This window comes from Triturus cristatus, chromosome 6, assembly GCF_964204655.1.
Source record: "Triturus cristatus chromosome 6, aTriCri1.1, whole genome shotgun sequence".
Lineage (NCBI taxonomy): Eukaryota > Metazoa > Chordata > Amphibia > Caudata > Salamandridae > Triturus > Triturus cristatus.
In genome coordinates this window covers 233,751,286-233,768,130 of record NC_140589.1, presented here as the reverse complement: position 1 = coordinate 233,768,130, position 16,845 = coordinate 233,751,286, and the positions used below count along the sequence as shown (strand labels likewise).

The window sequence follows — 16,845 nt, the reverse complement described above, 5'->3', positions numbered from 1 at the left end:
TCAAGTACCCCTTTCCTAGTAGTGATCTGTCTTAATTTCGAAAAGAGCGGCATATTGACAACTGATCCGATTCTTAATTTTGAACACACTTAATACAAAAGCACACTAATGAACAACCATTCATACCACAATATGCAGGACGTTTAACACATTAGACATTAAGCATTTTTTAACCTTTAGAATAAGCAACAATGATGATCGTCTGCATAACTAATCACCAAGCATAATTCTTGACAATAACTAGATACTTCGGAATACTTGATATACTGCTAAACAGTACAGATACACTGCTAAAACAGTGCAGACCGGATTTGTGTACCCAAACCCGTCTTGACCGGCACAACCTATGTGCACGTCAGAAATGCCTCCCCAGTAATGGTACTCACCGGGTAGCTTCGGAAACGGAAGGCCTCGGTAACTTGAACTTGAACCGGACTGGACTCGACTCGACTCGTCGGGAACTGGACTTGACTTCGAACTGGTGGGTCTCGGTATACCTCGGATCTTGCTCTCTCAGCTAGGCTCTGGTCGGGATACTTCGCACTTCTCACCGCCTCGTCTGGGTGTTGATCGTAGTCTCAGTCGCCCCCGCTTGACCGGAGGGAGATACAGGAAATCCTGCTGGTACGCGTAATTGTCCGTCCAGCTGTGGCAGGAGACCGGGCCTACAACTCACCGCCGGCGCGTGAGATGAGAAAGTGTCCCTGTTCGGGCGCCATCATGTGGTAAATAAAATTCCTTTACCTGGACTGAATTTGATACAGAATCATAATAAAATAGCTCAGTAAAATGAGAGGCAGAATCCGTGATATTAGAGTTTCGGAATGGGCTTTATTCCAATAATCGATTATAATCGGATGCTCCAAGTTCCATCACCACGGGGGTTCAGGAAGTGAAGTACATACTTTATTGACAAGAAGTAACTTTTATAGTGCATACATTACAATGAAGCAAATACAGTAGGCGTAACAATTGATAAGGAACTTGACGTGGTACCTGCGTAACCGAAAATGGGTGTAATAAGGAGTAAAAAAAGGAACATGATTGGTTATGATGTCATGTATAGGTGGATCTATAAGATAATACTTGGCATAGATGCGCGCGCAGCAGCATGACGTGTAATTTGACGTGTAACTAGGGGGTGAAGGGGACTTGACATTAGCTCTACATGTGGAGACGAAAAGTCTGGGGGGTCAGGTCAACCTAATCCCAAATCATATCTAACATCCTATGTTTAAAGAACTATGTTATCCACAAAAGAAGGACTCTAGGACAGAATCTATTCTATACTGACTGTGCGTGCGTGTACAAGCGTCTAAGTGTCTACACTGAATGCGAGGGGGTAGGAATATTCCATGGTGACAGGACTATGAATTACTTGCATGAGGACAGAGAAACCGAGCCTTTTGCTTGGTAACTGGAAGAATGTTTACTTAAACTACTAGGCAGGAATGCATTGGCTGAGGGGGAAGCAGATAATTCGAAGGTGAAATACAGTTCTTGGCAGAGAATAGGCTGATGTCAGGCTTCGTGAGCCGCGCAGAGAATGAGACAAAGTTCATGGTCACAGATGCAGGCTCAGACTGGAGCTTTCAGAGGCAGAAGGCAAAAAGGATTTTGATGACAGAATCAGGGCCTACTTGCCTGGACTGTAAAATGGCATAAGTGAACCATATAAAGCCGGTGGCCTTTCATGTTTAGGAATGGAATATCCGGCCTATTCATGGCGGATCTGACAGAGGACATGTTGACGGTGGACGCACATGTATTTGCGTCTTCATAACTGGAACTGGAGGGAACATACATGTACTTGTGACATGCACATAGAACCGTTGGGGTCCAAGATAGGGGACATAACTGACCAGGAAAATCCACATTTCCACACTCCCAAAATAACCTTTTTGTGATTTCGTTATCTGTCATACTACAGTGTATCGTCTGTATTTACCACTACATGTCACTCTTTCTTCACAAATCTGTCAATTGTATAACTGTAGCCTTGTTTATTTGTTATTTCCTTTTTTCTAAAAATTATACCGATTGAAAAATTCAGCTTGGGTGTGTTTTGATATATTTACTTATGGATATGTGTTACATGTAATGTATTTATACTGTGAACACCCTAAAGCAATTGAAACTTCCCCGACAGAACCATTGTATTTATATAATACGTATACCCAGGTTCTGAGGGACACCGGGTCACCCCATTATTTTTTGTAAATATCTCCCAACTTTCAGCAGACAATATTCTAATGGGTGGCAATTTTAATCTTACACTGGACCCATTTTTAGACCCAACGGGCTCTGGGCCGATCACTAAACCCCATTCGGTGAAAGCGCTCACCACTCTTTTGCAGTCCTTTCGCCTCGTGGACGCTTGGCTTGCTCAGCACTCCCTTGATAGGAGATAATTAATTCTTTTTACTCAGCCCTGCATGGGTCCTGGTCGCGCATAGACAATTGGAACCTTTCACTTAAGTTTATACTAAATGTTCTTTCTATTAAGCAACTCCTACGTTACTCTATTGGACCATTTGCCGGTGCTGTTGACACACTCTGTCCCCAGTCTCGCGCGATTGCACGCTCCCTTGCGCTTCCCAACAGATGCCCTGCTGGATGATGTGTTTAGAAGTGAGGTCAGAGACGCCACAGTAGAGTACTTTCAGCTTAATACAGGTACGGTGTGATGTCATGCCACACTTTGGGAGGCTTTTAAAGCTTATTATTAGAGGGATATCTATCACCAAATAGTCTGGAGTGCTTCGCTCTAGATGCCGGGAGCTCAAGACTACTGAAAATGCGCTGAAGGAGCTTGATGCACAAGCTCTAACCGACGATCCCCCTCCTCCTTGTAGACTTTCAAGAGCTCGCAGCCCGCAACGTCAATTATCTTGGTAAATACACACAGGTATATGGCGAGGGTTAAAGACCAGGTCAGACATAAGCTAGGCTACTTCGGCCCCAATACCAGTCCTCCTTTATCACACAACTTCAATTAAACGATGACACGATCACACGGAGTGAAGACAGCACTGCTGCTTTTCTTTCCTACTACACTAGCTTGCATACCACTTGTTCCCCGCCTCACCAATGACATACTTGCCGACTATCTTTCCTTGGTGGCTATGGTCTGGCTGGATAGAGGGCAGTGGCAATTCCTGGCCTCACCCTTACTGAAGATGAAATCTCGCAGGCCATCGATGACCTTAGTGGGGCCCGTGCCCCAGACACTGACGGGCTATCCGGCATATTCTACAAAACCTATAAGCCATTATTAGTTCCCCATCTGTTGGAAGTATATGCAGAATCTCTAGAGAGCGGATCTATCCCTCCTAAGATGCACAAAGTAGTGTGTGCCTCTTACAGACCCTTGTCTTTGCTAAATCAGGACTATAAAATGTTGGCTAAGGTCCTCGCAACTCGCCTTTCTCTACTGGTAGACAAGATCATTTTCACGTTCCAGTTTGGGTTTGTTCCGAATCGATCTACATCTGTTAATCTTCACACGGTGTTTGCGATTATCAACCAAATTACTCCGGAAACTTCCGCAACACCGATATTGTTAGATGCTGAAAAAGGGTTTGATTTGCTAGAATTATCTTTTTTATATGCCACATTACGGAAACTGGAAATTCCAAAATGTTTTTCTGATCTTATTCATCTTCTGTATACAAACCCATTGACCTGGCTCCGAGTGAATGGCGATCTCACGGATCAACTTACGCTATCACTGGGTATCAGGCCGGGTTGTCTTCTGTCGCCACTAATGTTCATTATCGCCATGGACCTCCTTGTGCATCATCTCTAGGAGGGAATATGCTACTTACCAGTATGCATCTGTTCTTGGCATGTAGAGCTGCAGATCTATACACTGTGCATAGATCGCCATCTGGTGTTGGGCCCGGATGTTTGCAGTTTGTTTTTCCTCTTGGAAAGTCTTTGGAAGTCACGAGGTTGGTGACTGCTCCTTTGGTTCGTATTGCGCATGGGCTTCGGCTCCATCCTCAGATTGTTTTTCGCCAGCAGGGAAAGATGGAGCGTAGTAATAACAGTAAAGAAACCCATGTGTGTTGTATCTAAATAAGAAACTGGAACGGAGACAGGTAGCCGGGGAGGCGGGTGGGCGTGTATAGATCTGCAGCTCTACATGCAAAGAACAGATGCATACTGGTAAGTAGCATATTCCGTTCGAGGCATATGAGCTGCAGATTATACACTGTGCATAGATGATATAGCAGTATCCAACCCTAGCGGCGACCACCAGCATCCGTTGCAGTTGTTTGGAACAGTGTTTTTAGTACAGCCTGGCCCACACTAGCTTGTTGCTTGGTTTGCACATCTACACAGTAATGTTTTGTGAAAGTGTGCGGTGTTGACCATGTCGCTGCTTTGCAGATGTCATCTAGTGATATGTTTCCTAGAAAAGCCATAGAAGCCCCTATCTTACTTGTAGAGTGGGCTTTAGGGGGAACAGATAGCGTTCGTTTTGCTTTGTGGTAGCAAATCTGTATGCATTTTACAATCCACCTAGCTATCCCTGATTTAGAAATAGGGTTGCCTTTATGTGGTGGAGAGAAAGAGACAAATAGCTGTTTGGTTTTTCTGAAAGATTGTGTTCTTTGGATGTAGTAAAGTAAGGCCCTTTTAACATCCAGTGTGTGTAAAGCCCTTTCCGCAACGGTTTGAGGTTGTGAGAAAAAGACTGGTAATTCTACCGACTGGTTTAGATGGAATGGAGAAATGACTTTGGGTAGAAATTTTGGGTTGGTGCGGAGTACAACCTTGTTCTGATGCATTTGGAGAAAAGGTTCCTGTATAGTGAGTGCTTGTATTTCACTAACCCTTCTGAGCGAAGTGATGGCCACTAGAAAAGCTGTTTTCCATGTGAGAAATTGCAGCTCACATTTATGTAATGGTTCGAAAGGGGGTCCCATTAACCTTGTGAGAACTATATTCAAGTTCCAGACAGGTGAAGGTGGTACCCTGGGTGGAATTACTCTTTTGAGTTCTTCCATAAAGGCCTTGATAGCAGGCACCCTGAAAAGTGATAGGTGCTGCCTGTTCTGTAAATAAGCAGCAATTGCTGCGAGGTGCAACCGAATGGAAGTATATGCTAGGTTACACCTTTGTAGATGGAGCAAGTAACATATAATGTGCTGTATGGACACATTTAAAGGATTGACTGTGTTGTTGTGGCAGTAAACAACAAATCTTTTCCACTTTGCAGCATAGCATGCCCTAGTAGTAGGGCGTCTAGCTTCCCTGATAATATTCATGCAATTAGGGGGAAGGTTAAGGTATCCGAATTCTAGGACCTCAGGAGCCAGATCGCAAGGTTGAGCTGAGCTGGGTCCGGGTGCCTGATATCTCCATGGTTCTGGGTTAGGAGGCATGGTGAGAGGTGCAGCTTTTGGTGTGGTACTACCGAGAGTTGCAGCAGTGCGGTGTACCACGGTTGTCTGGCCCACGTTGGAGCTACTAGGATTAGTGTTAGGGAATGCGGTTGTAGCTTTCGCACCACTAATGGAATTAGTGGGAGAGGTGGAAAAGCGTATGCAAATTTGTTTGACCAGTTCATCCATATCGCATTGCCTTTGGACAATAGGTGTGGGTATCTGGCGGCGAAGCTTGGGCATTTTTTGTTTTCGTGGGTGGCGAAGAGGTCTATCTGTGGATGCCCCCACATCTGAAAGAACGGGTGAAGAACCTGTGGGTGAAGTTCCCACTCGTGGATCTGTTGTGTTTGTCTGCTGAGCAGATCTGCCACGGTGCTTTGGACTCCTGGGACGTGTTGGGCCAGGAGAAAGATTTTTTGTGGAATTGCCCATCTCCATATGCTCTGTGCTAATTGAGAGAGCTGTGGAGAGTGTGTGCCCCCCTGTTTTTGAATGTAGTACATGGCAGTCATGTTGTCTGTGCGAATAAGGACTGTCTTGCCTGAAATCTGCGTCTGGAAGGATTTTAGGGCGAGGAAGATTGCCAGTAACTCCAGATGGTTGATGTGGAGTAACTTCTGTTGCGGCGTCCATGTGCCCTGTACTGTGAGATGTAACAGATGAGCTCCCCAGCCGGAGAGCGATGCGTCTGTTGTCAGGATTATTTGTGGAACCGGGTCCAGGAACGGTCAACCTCTGGAAAGGTTTGTGGTGTTCCACCACTGCAGAGAGTGATGGGTGCGACCGTCTACCAACACCAGATCTGTCAGTTGCCCCTGGGCTTGGTTCCACTGGCGCGCTAAACACTCTTGGAGTGGACGCATCTGGAGTCTTGCATGGGGCACTATAAAACTGCAAGAGGCCATCATCCCTATCAGTTGCATAAACACTCTTGCTGGGAGAGAGTGTTGAAATATGATTTTTTGACGCAGAGCCTGTATGTTTGCAATCCAGGCAGGATTGGGATAGGCTATGGCTTTTGAGGTGTCTATGGTAGCACCGAGGTATTGTTTTGTGTGTGATGGTACCAGGTGGGACTTTTGATGGTTCACTGTGAACCCTAGCTGGTGAAGCAGTTGGATTGTAGCGGCCGTGTGTTGCACACATTGTTCGTAGGATGTGGCTTTTATTAGCCAGTCGTCCAAGTAGGGGAAGACGTGAATGTGCTGTCTTCTGAGGTGTGCAGCCACTACTGCTAGGCACTTGGTGAATACCCTTGGTGCTGTTGTTACCCCGAACGGGAGCACCTTGAACTGGTAGTGTTGCCCGTCCACCACAAATCTGAGGTACTTTCTGTGAGCCTGGTGTACTGGGATGTGAAAGTATGCGTCTTTCAAGTCCAGAGTGGTGAGGAAGTCGTTCTGGGAGAGGAGTGGAAGAACCTGTTGAAGGGTTACCATGTGAAAATGGTCTGAATGTATGTAAGTATTTAGAGGTCTGAGATCTAGGATAGGTCGTAGAGTCTCGTCTCTCTTTGGAATCAGAAAGTACAGGGAGTAGACCCCTAAATTTTGTTGGTTTATGGGGACCTGCTCTATGGCTTGTTTTTGCAGGAGGGAGATCACCTCCTGTTTTAGTAACATAGTATGTTCTTGAGACATAGGGCGTTGCCTGTGTGGAATGTTTGGGGGGGTAGATGTTAATTCTAGGCAATACCCTGAACGAATAATTTGGGTCACCCATCTGTCTGAGGTGATTGTCTCCCAGACGTGAAGAAAATGTTGTATTCTGCCCCTGACCGGAGTGGAATGGTCTGGAGGGAGCGGGGGAAAGTCATTGGGTAGGAGGTGTAGCAGAGCGGGCGGTATTTGTCTTGCCTCTGCCTTTATTATTATTGCCTCTGTATCCACCTCTTTGATAACCCTTTGTGAAGGTAGATTGAGGAGGGGATTTGTAGGACGTGGATGCACTATCCGAGGAGTAGCCCCTGCCCGTGCCCCGAAAGGAAGAGCTGCGAAAAGAGCGCCTAGGAGTGTATGACTGTAGGGCTCCCATGGATTTTGTCGTGTCAGTATCTTTTTTCATCTTTGAGGGCTTCGTCAACTTTTGGGCCAAATAGATGATCTTGGTCAAATGGGTGGTTCAATATAGAGGCTTGTACCTCAGGTTTAAACCCTGAAACTCTGAGCCAGGCATGGCGACGGAGAAGGACACTGGTGTTTATGGCCCTGGAGGCTGTATCTGCTGCATCTAGGGCACAGCGTATAGAGGTATTAGTTATTGTTTTTCCCTCTTGGATCAGTTCATTAGCCCTATTCCTGTATTTTTCAGGGAGATGGTGCATGATGGTCTCTAACTTATCATAATGTGCCCTGTCGTATCTGGCCAACAGCGCTTGTGTGTTAGCGATACGCCATATATTGGCGGCTTGTGACGCAGTGCGCTTCCCTGACGCATCTAGGAGCTTGGACTCTTTGTCAGGTGGTGGTGCTTCGCCTGACGCCTGAGAATTTGAGCGCTTCCTAGCTGTAGATACCACTAGGAAATCCAATGGTGCAGGACCTTTAATGTATGAAGGGTCTGTGGGGGCGGCTTTGTATTTTTTCTCTATACGGGGGTTGAAGACCCTGGCCCTGACTGGGTCTTTAAAAACCTCTGGTGCATGTTTAATTACTCCCTTTAACATAGGTAGAATGGCAGTAGATTATGTGCATTGTCGAAGGTGTCTAGGAGAAAATCTTCCTCCACTGGGTCAGTATGTAACTCCACCGCGTGGTAGTGTGCCGCCCTTTGTAATAGGTGGTGAAAGCCTAAGGATTCTTCAGGTGGGGATGGCCGAGATGGGTAAAGGTCATCCTGTGGGGCATCTGGGATGTCCGGATTGTTATAGTCGTCCCATGGGTCTGGAGATCCAGTAGGGGTGGGGTCTTGTGGCACATCTGCTGGATCATAATAAGGGTCTCCTAAATCATCTGGGACAGGAGACAAGGTTGGGGAACGATGAGGCAGGGGTGGAGAGGGTGGAGGTGGGGAGGGTGGAGGAGGTGGGGAAGGCACTCTGAAAGGGGAGGTAGCAGTGTCCTTCCTCTTTGGAGGTGGAGGTGGAGCTGGTTTGTCCAAGTGTCTCTTTTTTGAAAACAATGTCAAATCTCCAGTTTTTGGCTCATTGGTGAGTGTCTTTTGCAGAGGATCCGGTGTGAAAAGTTCTTGCGACACTGGTTGTTCGGTCGGCGCCGAAGTTTTCGGGGCCGATGGCTTTTTAGGCTTGTCTAAGCCGTGCTTCTTTGGGACCTCCGATTTGAAGTGTCGGTGCCGAGGGCCTTGTGATGTTTGGTCGGCACCGGAAGGGCAGGTTTCGACACCGAAGGCTTTGGTACTGGGTTCGGTGTGGAGATGGAGGCCGATTTTTTCTACGGTGCCGAAGGGTGTTTTTCGGTACCGCTGGTCGGCTGGCTCGAGCCCGAGCTGCCGGAAGGCTTAATAGGCTTCTTTACCGGGCCCGAAGGTGGGGTGTGAGAAGCAGTATCCTTGGTCTTGCCTAGGCCCGAAGGCGAAGGTGTGACCGAAGCCTTTTTGGGTGTCGGCGTGGTTGTGGGAGGGGGTAGATTGGTACTCACGACCCTCTGCGCCGGGGTGATGTCCTCCACATCGGAGTCGTCGGCCTCGGAAGCACTGATGAGGTCGTCGGCCTCGGAAGCACTGACGAGGTCGTCGTCCTCTTCTTCGATGTTCTGCTGTCCCGGAGCTTCGACGTCGTCTCCGAAGATGTCGACTGGAGCGGAGGTCGAGGAGTGCGCCATGTTGCGTCTAGCCCGTCGATCTCGAATAGTCTTTTTAGAGCGAAAAGACTTGCAGGCGGGACAGTCTCGGGCCTCGTGTTCAGGGGAGAGGCAGAGGTTGCATACCTCATGAAGATCGGTGTGGGGGAATTTGGACCCACATCGAGGGCACTTCTTGAAGGGAGTTCTTTCCATCAGCCGAGACCGGAGCCGGAATAGGCCCGAAGGCCGCCGTCGACGACCGGAATCGAAGAAGTGCCGAAGAGAAGGTGATTAAGATGATTTATTATCTGAAGGAGCTCGATGAGCGAGGATTTTTGCGTCGATCGTTGAACTGGAAAAGTTCGGAACCGGAGCGCGAAGTACTACATCCGAGCCCGATGGCGGAAAAAAACAATCTGAGGATGGAGCCGAAGCCCATGCGCAATACGAACCAAAGGAGGAGTCACCAACCTCGTGACTTCCAAAGACTTTCCAAGATGAAAAACAAACTGCAAACATCCGGGCCCAACACCAGATGGCGATCTATGCACAGTGTATAATCTGCAGCTCCTATGCCTCGAACCACCATTTACAGCACGGACTACGATTTCACAGTGGACATCTGCTGGCTTCGCTAGACGCAGATGACATACTGCTGTTCGTTAGGGACCCCAAAATTAATCTACCTCCGATCCTTCGTGAAATTGTATGCTTCGGGGTGTTCTCCAGACTTGTTATAAACTGGAACAAAACGGAAATATTTCTAACAGATGCCATGGCTCCCTTCACTTTAGACTTCGCTCTGCGCTGGTGCAAGAACCCTCCCCCCTCCCCCCCAAACGCAGAGGAGGTTATCCATCTTACCCGTAATTGATAGACTATCAACACAAATTGATTGTTGGATTAAGCTCTCTCTGTCGCTTGCTAGCAGAATTGCTATCATTAAAATGGTGGTACTGCCCAGTTTTTACACCTATCTCTCAACATTCCCATAGCACTCACAAGTAAAAAAAATGTATACTCTCCGCATAATGCTCATTTCATTAGGCTAGTCTGGGCTGGTGGGCAGTTGCAAATCAGATGCCAAACGCTGACAATGCCCTACCAGGATGGGGAATTTGGCTTCCCGGATTTTTATTTGTACTACTTAGTTGCACAGGCACATTTTGCGTACCATTGGTACCACCCAGACGCATGGCTGCAATACCGGAAACTGGAATGGTCTCAGGCCCACCCATGTTCACTCTCATACCCCGCTGCCTATATAGGACACCAGCAGAAATACAAACACTTCAAACTACATACTGGGCATGGGTAAAGTTACGATGTTATCTGAACGTCAACCTTCTTTATTCTCCTTACATACCGCTTTTGGATAACCCTTGGCTGTCCCCAACCACAGAAGCACTAACTAAAAGAACCCTAGCCCCGCGTGGACTACGCAATCAATGCCCAATTGCGCTCTGTGGCAGCCCTAGCAAAAGGACATGATGCGTCTTATATAAGCAGGTTTATTCTGCACAGCTTACACAATTACATACATGCCACACTTCCGTCTTCCCCAATGGAACCGGCAGATTTCCCCCCACTCTCATTAGTCATCACGTCATCAAGGGATGCGCGTAAGTGCTGTAGAGGAAGTAGACAGGGTAAGGGGACATTCGGCGTACCTAGTTTGCCACAGGCATGGAAAAATCATAGGACCAGTGTGTATATAAGTACCCAGAAAATTAGGTCCTTAAACGTGGTCGGCAACGTATGAGGAGCCAGGGAAAGCCATGTTAATGTCGTCAGAAGCGCCCCGGTTAATGGGCGTGGAAGACGGATCTGAATGATAGGGGCAGGAGAATAGAGTCAAGCCAGTGTTAAAAACGGGCTATGTATTCGATCGAGTAGGGCGGTCATTTTCGAGTCCTGCTGAGACTTACTGAAGTATGGACGAGATCCAGGGACAGAGTAGCGCAATGGCAGGAATCGATTTCAGTCCCCTTACCCTGTCTACTTCCTCTACAGCACTTACGCGCATCCCTGACGCTTCGCTGATCTTGATTAACCCTGGATCGCACAAATCCTTACCATGGACTCTCTTTGTTAGGTAATTTCTAGTAATTTCTACTTAACTTATCCTTTGTCCCCTCTCCCTTGGACCACTCAGTTGTTTATCTATTCTCCCTTTCCTTCTCCTATAGAGCACTACCCTTAAACTAAATGACCATTGTCCTGATGATGACCTGCAATTATTCAGATTGAAACGCCGTCGACTACCCAGCTTAGAACTCGGGCGCTGTTGTGGTCAATCTATTTATCTGAATGTTTTGTACATAAACACTGTATACAACTTGCAGTTTTGACCACTTTATCCTTACCTGTTATCGTCGTTCACGCTGTTCTCCGCACCCCTGTGTAACTGCGTCGCCCACTTTCACTAGCACGCCCAGTGCTCACTCTGTGTGTTATGGTCATTGTATAATCATGTACTGTAGTGCTTCTTAACTACTTACGAAAATATAGTTTATTGAACTTCACCCTACTATTACGTTGAGGTCTCCCTTTTGTTCCCCTTCCAGATTGTGATTTATATCACTGTTTCCATTTGTCCTGTTTATAAATATTTTCCAGTTGAGACATTGTTTTTTGTTGCAAACTGCGCCCGGTCTCACCTGGGTTAACGGGCCTTACTCCTGTTATTGTTCCTCCGACTTTTCTCATTTGGTATGGAACTATGCACCAATACTGGCATATTGGGTGGAAGTCTTTCGTTATCTCTCCCTGATGACTGAATCTGAAATATGTCCATCCCCACTGATGGCACTGTTGGGCTACGTTAAGCCATTAGCTGCGGGAATTCGGCGATTCGCTGCCATCGCTATGCTCCTTGCTAAGAGACAGGTCTCTATACACTTGGGGATCCACAGTCCCAATGGTGACTTGGATGAGGGACTTAATGTACTTTGACCCTCCTAGCGATACTTATGCTACACTGCAGCCACCTACCTCCAGACCCAATAGTTATTTTTTAATGCAACTGCACTGTCTGACTTTTTTCTTTCTGTATGTGTGAAATTGCCCTTTACTGAACATAATGTAACTTGGGTTACGGATGGCGCAAATGCGGACGCTCTATTGTGACATTTTTGACACCCCTGTATGTTCCTTTGTTTCCCTTCCCACGTTCTGTTGGTCCTCATTTTTTTTGGGAAATATTCTATACATTAATGTGTTTGTTTTAAACACTACAGAGAGTTGCTCGTCCTAGCTGATTAAGATGGGCCCAAAGTTGGGTGACCTAGTCTCCATGGAGATGGGAGAGTGACCCAGGGTGGTCTATTTGGCAACCCATACTTCCCCATTGTTGAGCCATTGGGAACGTTTGTAGCAACGTTCATCTCCCTAGACAAGGCGCAGACCTTTATTAAGAGAACTTTCCAAGGGGAGGGTCGTGGCAGGGGCCTCTCGACCGACTGACCAATTCTCTTCACAACTTCACCCCTTCTCCCCCTCCCCCCAACACCAGGGCTCCAAGCACAGCCAATAGCAAGATCAAACTCACGTCTGTGCATTCTTCCCCTCAAGAGGTCTGAGGCAGAGTAGGATTCAGGGGTCACGCCATCCACACTTCCTCTAGTGGTAAGAGTTTGCCCTTCTTCCGAACAAAAGTAGGGGGTCGTCTGCTGAATTTTTTCCACTAATGGTTAACAATAACATCAGACGCATAGGTCTTGCAGACAGTCACAGGATACAAGATAAGAGTTCTACAGGTCCCCAAATCAGGCGGCACATCTTTACCCCATTGTGTTTTCAGAGCATGCGTCTGCTTTAAATTACGCAGAAGTTGCAGCTCTCCTGGACAAAGAGGCTATATGCCCGACTGAGCTCTATCCTAACGGGTTTGTAAGCAATCTGTTTTTGGTTGACAAGAGTTACAGTGGCCAGCGGCCAGTGATTAACCTCCAGGAATTCAATGAATGGCTGGTCTACCGCCACTTTAATGTGAAGGGGTTTCACCTCCTCAGGGACGTCTTGAGCCGTCTTGACTGGATGGCACACCTGTATCTTAAGTACGCATATCTCACAATTCCCATCTGTTCTCAGCATCAGCAGTTCCTACTGTTCGTGTGGTGCCTACAGACCTCTGGTTCCCCACGCTTTTGTTCATTCTTTCATTGGCCTGTGGTGCTTCACAATGGTCCTCAAACCTGTGGTGGAAAACTTGCGGGTGCAGGGCACACATAAGTCATGGTCAATCTAGACTACATCCTTCTTTTTGATAAGTCCCCGTGGAAGCTATCCCTACACCTCCAGACAGCTGTCAACTTCCTGGAGAGTTTGGGGTTTCCCATTAACAAAAATAAGTTGCTTCTAACTCCATCCCAAAGGACAGCATTTCTCGAATTCATGATAAGATTCCCCCATATCAACTTTGAGTCTTACGGGACGGAAAGTGGTGAAGATTTGGCAAGAGCTACAGAAGTCTCTCTCCAAATTTCAAACTTTACTTTGACAGATCGGCTGCCAGGTGGGCCTTCTCTCTTCCTCTAACCAGGTGATATTTTTGGTGCCACTACATTTTCAGGTGTTAGAACGCCACAAGCTCACCACCTCCACAAGGGATTGATCTACTCTCAGCTAGTACAACTGTTGGAAGAAGCAAAGGAGGAACTCAATTGGTGGCTATCCCATATGGAAGCCTGGAATAGCAGAGCAATTTTCAGCTGCAATCCAGATGAGGTCATAAAATCCAACGCCAGCCAACAGGGATGGGGAGCTCATTGTGAGGATTTCTCCATAGGCGGAAATTGGTCAGAAAACAAACTGAGGTTACAAATCAACTGCTTTGAACTTCTCTCCGGATCGTTTGCAGTCCGGTGGTGGACCAAGAAAAGAGTTCAATCCTGTGTTCTTCTGTAAAAGGACAATGTCTCAGCAGTCCGTTATATCAACCATCTTGGGGAAATGAGGTACTAAGCTCTTGGATCTGGCACAGAACTTCTGGCAATACTGCTTGGACCATCCCAGGCAGGCAAATCAAGTGGCGGAGTGGCATTCTCTGCACCTCCCAGATACAAACTTGTGGCGGCTGGACCCTCAGGTATTCACAATCATTTCAGACAGATGTGTCCTCTTCTCAGTGGACATTTTCATCTCATGCCTAGATCACCAAGTGAGCTAGAGCCGAAACAACATGTGTTGACTGTTCCTTCTTTTGGATCCTACGGCTTGGAGAGACACAATGCTGCAAATATGTTTTATTGTGTTGATGCGGGTCTGGGCCCGGAAATTTTTTGTACTGTATTGTTTGCTTCTTGAAAAGTGATAATAATCAAAATTGGACAGAAAAAAATGATTTTCTTTAAATACATACTATAACTTTATTTAACATTAAATAATGTAATACCACTTTAAACACGTTACTCACATCCCTGTTATGGACAGGCCGACGCAGTAAGGTAGCTCTTCACACTGTCGTCCGCAGCTACGAAGAGGGGGGCCTCGAGGCACCACGCTTCGACCTATATTATTACGCGGCCCAGTTACAACACGCAGCCCGCTGGTTTACGGACACGGACAACTGGGAGACGCGCCTTTTCTGTGGCAGGGTAGACATCCAGACGCTACAGGTAGCCCTGATGCAGGGTAGAGGGTCAGTCACATCCCTTCCCTGTATTGTGCAGCATACGGCTGGTATATGGCAGCGGTTTGTTGAGAAGGTCTTACAGAGGGCACCCTTTCACAGGGAGCTCCCGATCTGGATACTGGTCCCCTTCATCGACATGGGGCAATATATGTCCTTTCAAGTCTGGAGGGAGGGTGGGTGGATGCGAAGTTCTGGTGGATCTTTACCCTAACTAGACCTTCCTTACATATGAGCAAGTGGAAGAGGCCTTTGGCCTTGTACGGGGACACTTCCTGCACTTCCGGGGAATTCAGGATGTGGTGAAGGTCACCTGGTCCCAGTACCCAGACATCCCACCACTGACCCACACCTTGGATGTCCTCCTTTCCTGCAGCAGGGGACGTAAACTGATTTCTCTCCTGTATAAGGCCATGAAGCAGGCCTCAACCCCCCCCAGGTGCCGCCGTCTCAGGCCGCCTGGGAGGCGGATCTCGTCGCCCCGCTGGAACAGGGACAATGGGCACGTATAGGTTCCCTCACACGCACGGTCTCATGCAACGCGAGGTTTAAACTGACGCACATTTTGTACACCGCACCTACCTAACCCTGGTATTCCTGAGACGCATCTCTGGGGACAGGAGAGGTGGATGCCCTAGATGTGCTGCTGTGAAAGCGGGCTTCCTACACTTAGCATGGGACGGTCCTTTGGTCAGGCAATTCTGGGGGGGAGGGGAGGGGGGTGGACAGCATAGTTGCAGCTACAGGCCTCCGGATGGCGCTTGAACCCCTGCAATGCTTACTCGCATTAGTCCGGAAGCCTAAGAAAAAGAAACTGTCGTATAAACTCCTACAATTAATGTTAGTACTAGCCAAGCGCAGGGTGGCGATAATTTGGAAGGGGCAGAGGGCCCCGGAGGTACCCACTTGGCTTAGAGATGTCCGCGAGTGGTCCCTGGCTGAGGAAACCCACATGCAACTCACTAGAACGGATGAGAAACTGCAGGACCTTAATGGCTTGGCGTGTCATGTGTGCGTCTGGGTTTGCAGAAGGGGAGTCCTCCCCACAGGACACAACTGATAGTGACGGCAGTGGGTTGGCTCTGCCCGCTGGATCTGGGTCTGACGGGGAGCGAGAGGGTAGACCCCAGTAGGGTTCACCGACGGCATCAGTGCCATTCCTGGTTCCTGCCTCATGGTGCTTTAATTGTATGTTATTTTCCCTTCCCCCATGAGTCCGTTCCCTCCCTGATGCCGCCTGTAGTCCTAAGTGCCGCTAATAAGGTTGTCGACTTGCTTGCATACACTGATTTGATGCCAATTTGTGTGTACATGGTTTTTCATGATATCAATTGAAAATAAAGTTTAAAAAAAATATATATATATATAATGTAATACCAATCCTGAGTTATTTCACAATGTCAATGTTTCCCCGTTTATAGAAACAAAAGATCAATATTATTGCTACTGTGAATGTGCCACCTACTAAAAGTTGCCTTTGTGATGTATACACCCTACAATGGCCATCCTCCTTTCACTCTAAAGTTTTGAGAAGAGGCATATTCCACAACTGAGATTACGTCTTCCATTAAAATTATTTCCAGGCAATTGTTGTATACTGATGTTCTTTTCCTCTCCCATCTTTCCGGAAATAACATTTAGGATGGATCTTGTACCATTAAATGAGACATCCATTTATTTCCTACCTACCTCAAAGATATGGAGGCCCACCATAAACAGTAGTACAGAGAAGTTTTACCACAGCTATACAACTACAAATCGAGATTTGGCAGGGCTTTCCATACTGTTTGTTGGGCCAGCAAATCATGCTGGGTCATGGATCTCTACCCTGACTATTGTTTTGATATGGAGTTTCCTCAACCAAAGGCATAGGATTTGCACACACTGGAAAATTTACCACTTCTTGAAGTTAACAGTGCAACATTATCATGTACACTGAAGAAAGAAATTAAGAAAGAGCAAAGTTTGAGTAGTAGCACTTACCTGGGCCGCTGCCCTGCTGAAGCTGTTTAATTTTTTCATTTAAAGATTGCTTCTCAGGAATCAGATGGCTTAGCTTACTTTGATACTCCTGAAG

General features: G+C 47.2%; 1 protein-coding gene across 2 annotated transcripts in view; it reads right to left on the bottom strand.

Annotated features, from left to right (window-relative positions):
- Positions 1-16,845, bottom strand: part of ITSN2 (intersectin 2) — a 1,173,023-nt gene that overhangs the window by 566,658 nt on the left and 589,520 nt on the right. For both annotated transcript variants that reach the window (XM_085610587.1, XM_085610588.1), the window contains exon 15: positions 16,752-16,839. In XM_085610587.1, coding sequence (XP_085466713.1) covers positions 16,752-16,839 — 88 coding nt within the window. The remainder of the gene's footprint in view (positions 1-16,751; positions 16,840-16,845) is intronic.